General features: G+C 40.4%; 2 protein-coding genes across 2 annotated transcripts; both read left to right on the forward strand.

Moving 5' to 3' along the window:
* The first annotated feature begins 948 nt into the window (after window positions 1–948).
* Window positions 949–2,441, forward strand: srd5a3 (steroid 5 alpha-reductase 3). Its single transcript, XM_028404290.1, has 5 exons — window positions 949–1,196; window positions 1,334–1,485; window positions 1,571–1,756; window positions 1,829–1,954; window positions 2,117–2,441. The coding sequence occupies exons 1-5, from the start codon at window positions 976–978 to the stop codon at window positions 2,374–2,376; spliced, it is 945 nt and encodes a 314-aa protein (XP_028260091.1). The 5' UTR covers window positions 949–975; the 3' UTR covers window positions 2,377–2,441.
* Window positions 2,442–3,108: 667 nt separating this feature from the next.
* On the forward strand, window positions 3,109–7,427 carry tmem165 (transmembrane protein 165). Its single transcript, XM_028403335.1, has 6 exons — window positions 3,109–3,445; window positions 3,707–3,935; window positions 4,019–4,194; window positions 4,729–4,911; window positions 5,113–5,218; window positions 5,861–7,427. The coding sequence occupies exons 1-6, from the start codon at window positions 3,296–3,298 to the stop codon at window positions 5,935–5,937; spliced, it is 921 nt and encodes a 306-aa protein (XP_028259136.1). The 5' UTR covers window positions 3,109–3,295; the 3' UTR covers window positions 5,938–7,427.
* Window positions 7,428–7,440: the final 13 nt, after the last annotated feature.

A 7,440-nucleotide genomic window follows, 5' to 3' on the forward strand; every position in this document is an offset into this window, starting at 1 on the left:
CTGAGTCAAGTGTAGAGGCCATAAGGTCAAAAACACCAACACTGTTCTTACAGAAATTTCAATATGTGAATGTGAAACCAGTAAACTGTTTACATTCGCATCAAAATGCTCCCCTGCTGCTCTTTCAGTTATATCACATCAACAGTAAAATGACATTCTTGATGTGAGAATTCAAGGATTGGAAGCAGGAATGTTGGACTTGTTAACCTTTGAGTTGTTTTATTGCTCCTCCAAGCAGCTTTGTTAGTCCTTACCACTCAGTATGCCTTAGGTCAAAGATTGAAGATGATTTTAGAGCTTGAACGAGAGCTGACATGATAAATCTGATTCAGTCTCCAGCAGCTATTGAGATAATAACAGTGCAGATTATTTTTAGATTAGATGCCAAAAAATGCAATATTTACTTTTTTATGTATTTTTAGAGCAAAATATACTTGTTTGAATGACATTTAATTTACCAGTTGATTGTGGATTGAATGGAAAGAATGTCAATAATTGCTGCCCTAATCTGACCGCTACTACACAAGTGGATTAGCAGATTATGTGAGACAGCAAAAACCAAATTAAAGCAGACCTAAGTAACTTTCAGGGACGGCAGAGATTGATTTCAAAATCTATCTTTAAAAAGCCATTAAGATATAATATACAAAAACATATCATCAAATAAATCAAGTTTTAGAAAGTGCTTTATCAGCTGTATAAATCGAAGTATATTTGCTTGGTTTGTGAACCGAGATTCAGGTGCTGCCACCTGCTGAGCCATTTGTGTTGATTTAAATCTAAATACCAATCTCACCGTTCTTCTCTCTGACGTAATGCGTGATTTTTTTATGCAATTACAACATTTAACTTTTGCAAAAATAACTGAATGGTATTTCCTGTTATAACATTTCATCCGGAACCTTAACGAAACGTTTCCGACGGGCTCTTTTCTGCGTTGCACATAACAATGTCCACGACCCGCAGGGCTCAAAAATGATCTGGGATGGTGTTAGCTTTAGCCCTGTTGATATATTATGGTCCTTTTTGGCTTTGTGTTTTCTCGTAGCTTTTTGTGCTCACAAGTCGCCACATGTGTGGATGAAATGTGGAACATTCCGTCTTCAAGTGTTGTTTCAGGATCTTATACGGTACGGAAAAACCAAACAAACCATCAAACGAGACGCCTGGATGCGACTGTTTGACGTCCCGAAAAGGTGATTCAACGACACAAAATTCTGATGTGATGAATGTATTATGAATATGCGTTATTTCGTTAAATAAATAGTCTAGTGTGTTTACTGCAGTCACAGCACAGAAGTCATTACCTGGCCCCGCTGTCTTCTCTGATCAGGTGGTTCTGGCACTTCTACGCCACCTCTGTTGGCTGGAATGGTCTTCTTCTGGTCTTTTACCTTAACTTCATATTTCAACGTCAGTCACTGCCATCATGGCTGACAGGGATTGTAGAGTTTTTTTCAGGTGTACCAAACACTGACAGTCAAGGTGAGCTACCAAACATTTTGTTTGATTTTTGTTCATGCTTTGCTCATTGATGTTTACACATGTCTGATATCAGTGCTGTTTGTAGTTCCACAGCTGTCGACTGTGCTGGTGCAGCTGCTGCTCTGTCTCCACTCCCTCCGAAGGCTGCTGGAGTGCCTGTTTGTCAGTGTTTTCTCTGATGGAGTCATGCATGTAGTGCAGTATGTGTTCGGCCTGGGGTATTATGTCATACTGGGTTTGACGGTGCTCTGCTCAGATCGTGAGGGTGAAGGTCAGTCTGGTTCTAGTACAGTCTAAACACTTTATTCCCAGGTTGTATTTATGGTTGTGCTGTTCTTTTTAGGGACCGGCACCTTGCTTTCTCAGCTGGAATGGCTTCATGTGTTGGGCTTTGTACTTTTCATTGGGTCTTCACTGCTGCAGCATCAGTCCATGGTCCTCCTGGCCCAGCTTCGCACTGGAAAATCAGGTGAGGCCATGTGGTTTTCTCTGCTTGTTGTGCTACCAATTATCAGTGATTTTAAATGTACACTTTTTCTGTTAATTCTAATATAGTTTATTAATAGTTGTGTTAACAGAATCGGAAAGTTATTTACGTTTGCATCTGCTTGTCTTTTGTCACCTCTTGTAGGAAGTGTGGAGACACTGAATCATAGAGTGCCAAAAGGAGGGTGGTTTGAGCTGGTTTCATGCCCTCATTACTTTGCTGAGCTGCTGATATACATCTCACTGAGCTTTGTCTTCAGAGGCCTGTCTTTCACCTGGTGGCTTGTGGTCCTTTATGTGCTCTTCAACCAGGCACTAGCAGCACAGCTTTGTCATGACCTTTACACTAGCAAATATGAGTCATACCCAAGGAACAGAAGAGCATTTATACCCTTTTTGCTGTGAATGCTCAGACATTGCCGAAAAAACAAGATACCAAAAGACCTTGAAAAACCACAGATATCCAAGGAGCTGCTGTTTTTGTTGTTTTTTTTTTTTTAGCATCAACCAGGGTTCTCTGTGATAAAGATTAATGAGGTTTTGGTTGGACATCTGTGATATAAAGGTGCTCCATTCACATTTTTAAGCATTTCAAATAAATAATATCAATAAATAAAAAAAACAAATTGTAATTTATATGCATTTTTAAATTGCTTTTGATAAAGGATGGATTTGAAAAGGAAAACTTTTCTGAGAATATTTTTCATGTTCTAGTGATATGTAAAATATTGTAGCTGTAATTTCATTTCTGCATTACATAACCACTGTCAAATACGATTCATAAATATTACCATTTGCTTATTATTTTAGAACCACAAATATTGTAAAATGATATTTTACACATGTGATCAGGGAATATATACACTACACTTCTAGCCAAAAAGCAAATGATTAGGATCCACTGGATGGATAGTTACGGAAATATTTATTCTGAAACAGTCAGATTATATTGATTTCAGGGAAACAACCTATCATGATAACGTGATGCCGTTTTACAGAAGTGTGTGAATTGTAACGTATTTAAAAGGTATAGATACCGACAGTGGAATTGTCCAATCACTGCGCGGCCTACTGCATACGTCAGCATACCCGCCTGCGTCATTCCCTGGATCGCCCAATCGTTTGTCTGAATGTGTTCCTCAACGAGGCAGCAAGGTTGAGTCAGTCAGTCTAGTCTGATCGTGACGTGTGTCATCAAAGAGTCCCTCAAATTGTACAGGCTGCTAATATGAAGTTATCTGGTTTTGTTTACCGATGATATAAAGTGACTCACAGGAGAGAACATTACAAGCTAATCCAGTTGGTTGGTATTTAGGAAGCAATAATGCCTCTCATGGTCGCCGGAAGATATGGACGGGCTAACAAAAATGTGATGAGCGTCTTGCTTTCGCTCGCCGCCGTGTTGTTGTTGTCGGTCGGAGTTGTTGCTATTCCAGAGGAAAGCAAACCTGCTCAAGAGCAGCCCCCACAAGAGGTGAGCGCTTTTACTTACACTTCACTGAATAAACAGTTCAATACCATTTGAATGGTGCGGTCTCTGACACTGGGGCTGACGCTTCTACTTAGCACCTCCGAGCTAGCCATCACATGCTAACTCACCGCACTTAGTTCCGGGTGTAGCGTTAGCTGGGCGAAGGTTCTCTTTTATGCTTAACCTAACTTAACATATTGACCTTTATCAATTACCGTGTATCGTAGGTCACTTAACACTGTGCTGCTGTGTTGACTTTATCAGCTGAAAGCCTCAAGTCCCCATCCAGAAGTTCCAGCAGTCTCTGAAGATGGCTCTCCTAAAGGAAACCTGGGGTTCATTCATGCCTTCGCTGCCTCTTTCTCTGTTATCATTGTCTCAGAATTGGGAGACAAGACATTTTTCATCGCAGCCATCATGGCCATGCGCTACAACCGCCTCACCGTGCTGCTAGGGGCTATGCTGGCTTTGGGAATCATGACTTGTCTTTCTGGTTTGTATACGTTAATCTTTTGCTTTGTTTGTTTTTAACTTTACTTTAGGTACCAATTACGAATTATTGTATTTCCTCCACAGTCCTGTTTGGCTACGCCACCACTGTCATCCCTAGAATCTACACATACTATGTGTCTACTGCCTTGTTTGCCATTTTTGGTGTCCGCATGCTGAGAGAGGGGCTGAAAATGAGTCCAGATGAAGGTCAAGAGGAGCTGGAGGAGGTGCAGGCAGAGATCAAGAAGAAGGACGAAGAGGTAGGTTGACTTATGTGTTTGAAGCTTAGAAAGATTCCTGGAACTTCACGGCATCACTATGTACGATAAACATGCATAATTTACTTAAGAAGCCACACAAAAATACACAGACTGGGTTTGGTTACCAGCTGGTATCAAATTGCACACATTACTTCATCACCAGCAAGGCTCTCACGTACTTTAAAGATGAAAACGTATATCTCGTATGTCAGCATGATTTATTTATTAGCAGATTTTTCATTGTCCTGAAACCATTTTTATCACCAGACTACATGGATGTGTTGACATTTTCCTATTGCTGTGGATGTGAAACAGCCTCAGTGTAAACAGTGATGAAGTGCAACCACACTGTAGATTGATCCAGAGGAGTGATCACACTTCACCTTATTATCTAAAAATCTTGTGAATAAGGTACCTGAACCTTGGTCGGTGGCAGGTCTATATGTAGGAGAGAAGAAGTATGATGCCTCAATTTGTAAATAAACCATTATGAGCAGTGATGTTGTACAGTCCCTGTGTGTTTTATTTGTGTAGCTCCAGCGGTCTAAGCTCATTAATGGGACTGCAGATGTGGAGGCTGGATCAGGGACCACCTTGCCTCAGGGAAAGTGGCACAGCTTCATCTCACCCGTCTTCGTCCAGGCCTTCACTCTCACCTTTCTTGCAGAGTGGGGGGACCGCTCTCAGCTGACCACCATTATCCTAGCTGCTCGGGAGGTTTGTACATTTATTTTAAAGCACACAGCTGTTTAGTTTCAACATTTAAATTATTGTTTACAAAACAGTGCCTGAAAACGACATGGGATAGCTAAACTGGGAAACAAAAAGTCCACCTAACTGCTATATCAGTACACAGCTAGTTACAATAAAGAAATGCATTTCTGTAGCAATAACATGGTCCTTGTTTTTAATTATCAGGATCCATTTGGGGTCGCTGTGGGTGGCACAATTGGACACTGTTTGTGCACAGGACTGGCTGTGATTGGAGGGAGGATGATCGCCCAGAAAATATCTGTCAGAACAGGTGAGATGGTTTTTAGCAATAATTTACTCTAATTAATGTTTGTTAAAGAATCTGTATTTCAGATGCTTTTCCACAATGCTCAGGGGTAACAGTTCTGTTAGCTCATAGTGACTCCACAGATAGGAGATTAGGCAAATTGGCCTGCTGATGTATTAAAAGTGCTTCAGTCTCAAATTCCCTCTAAAATCATGGAGCACAGAGCCTGGACTATGTTGTTGGCTTCACTAGTGGGGAAAAAGGTGGGGGAAGCGTCATGTGGTAGAAACAGTAACTTGACAAACACGTTCCTCATTTGGTTACCAGTTAACATGCTCATTTCTGGGGAGCAGACAGTGCAGCCAAGGGATTCCAGTGTTTCCCCAAGGTTTACAGCTCTGGGGGCGTTCTACCATTTTATAATAAACACTGGATTCAGCGTTGTGATCTACTTGTTATTCATTAGTATTGATGTCAAATTTGTCTGGAAAAGATCAGTTTTTACAAGAAGATTTCCATCATCTGTTTATATTTGTGCATCAGATGTAAATACTGTGAAGAAAATCAATAATGACTGACTTCATGTTTAATATTCCAGTTGATCTGTGATAAGGAAGTGCAGAAACTGATAGTTGTCAAATTAAATTTGCTTTCTTGTTTCCATAGTTACAATCATTGGAGGGATTGTTTTTCTGGCGTTTGCCTTCTCTGCCCTCTTCATCAAGCCAGAAGGTGGAATTTAATTGGATTAGAGACTTTCAGGTTAATCTTCTAAATACGTTGCTGTGGTTTTGACTCTGTATTTGTGACGGGTCAAACAGGGAGTTGAAGTCCTGTTTGCCTTTCCTAGAAAGCTTCTATTCCACTGCAGTCTGGGAATCAGTGGGATTTCTCATGGAGGTGGAGGTTGGCATTAAATAACATTTCTCCTGAGTCTGAACCTGTATTGCACCAAAGCCTCATGGGAGGTGTAGTTGACTGTTGTTTCTTCTCGTTCAAGTGTAGACATTTGACTTAGAACAGAAAACCTTGAGAATATATTTCCAGTTTGAGAAACCTCAATGAGAAGAAAACACTGAGTAATAGAGGCCCGCTAGGAATGGTGGCAGAACACACATCCTCTCTGTGAGAACTGTATTCTCATTGTGAGGTGTGTAGGAGAGTGGAGATAGGTTTGTTTTTGAATGCTGCCCTCTGACACTCTCTACAAGGTCCTGTGGCTCAGAAACTACAGCTCTATCCTCACACTCTTACCTTCTTAGCTAGTCAAATGTTCATTTAAAAATATTTTGCCTTTATTGTTTGTTTTTAAATGTTTAATGATTGCTTTATTTGTATCTTTAACATGAGCCCTAGCGCTGTCAGCATACTATTCATGGTCCGGGCTGCCGTGTGTTTAGCAGCTCATGTTATTCTGTTGTTCCCAGCTCTCAGTGTGAGCTAATAAGAAGTGGGCCTACGTCACTCTGAAGCAGAACCAGCAGCACAAACCACAGAATTTAGTGATTTAATTTGAGATTATATATGAGGCAGCGAACATCAACCCCCCTTAGTTTCATATAGGAGTAGTCAAGCAGAGTCCTGAACCACTACAGTACCTCTGTGTCCCAGTGTGGCTCTTCACAGTACATTAATATCTGTGAATTAGCACGTCTTGAAAATGATAATCACATAACCGAGACAGCGATCAAGGTGGATCATAATTTCTCATGCTGGTTTAAGGTGAATAAATAGATTAAATGGTAGACAATAGGCCAGTATTCACCAACAAAGGATAACTCTTCCTCCTCTATGAATCTTGCAGTTACTGCCCCAAACTATGATGTCAGTGTGACAGAAGGTAAACATGAATACATCAGGTACAGGATCATGTCTTATCCAGCACATAACACACAGCAGAAGTCAGTCCTGTTAGCTTTGTTATAGCTTCAGCGACATCGCAACACAGCAGTGTACTTCCAACCTACATTACACCTACATTTTATTTAAAATGCTATTTATTTAGCTTCCTTATCTTTCCTTGAAGGCATATATGTACTGTAAAACAAAAAGTGGGAGAGGTGACTATAAACAAGGAATCGAATTATTTTTTTAAGTGAACAGGTTAAAGCTGCATTGTCAATATTTGACAGGCCGTATCCAGCTGTGAAACAGAAACTATGTTTGTCATACAGGTTGGTTGAAAATCTGAAATACTCAATAAAAATGTTTCATGTGTTGTCTTGTTTCTAAACCAATGTGTTTGT

This window comes from Parambassis ranga, chromosome 4, assembly GCF_900634625.1.
Source record: "Parambassis ranga chromosome 4, fParRan2.1, whole genome shotgun sequence".
Classification (NCBI taxonomy): Eukaryota; Metazoa; Chordata; class Actinopteri; family Ambassidae; genus Parambassis; species Parambassis ranga.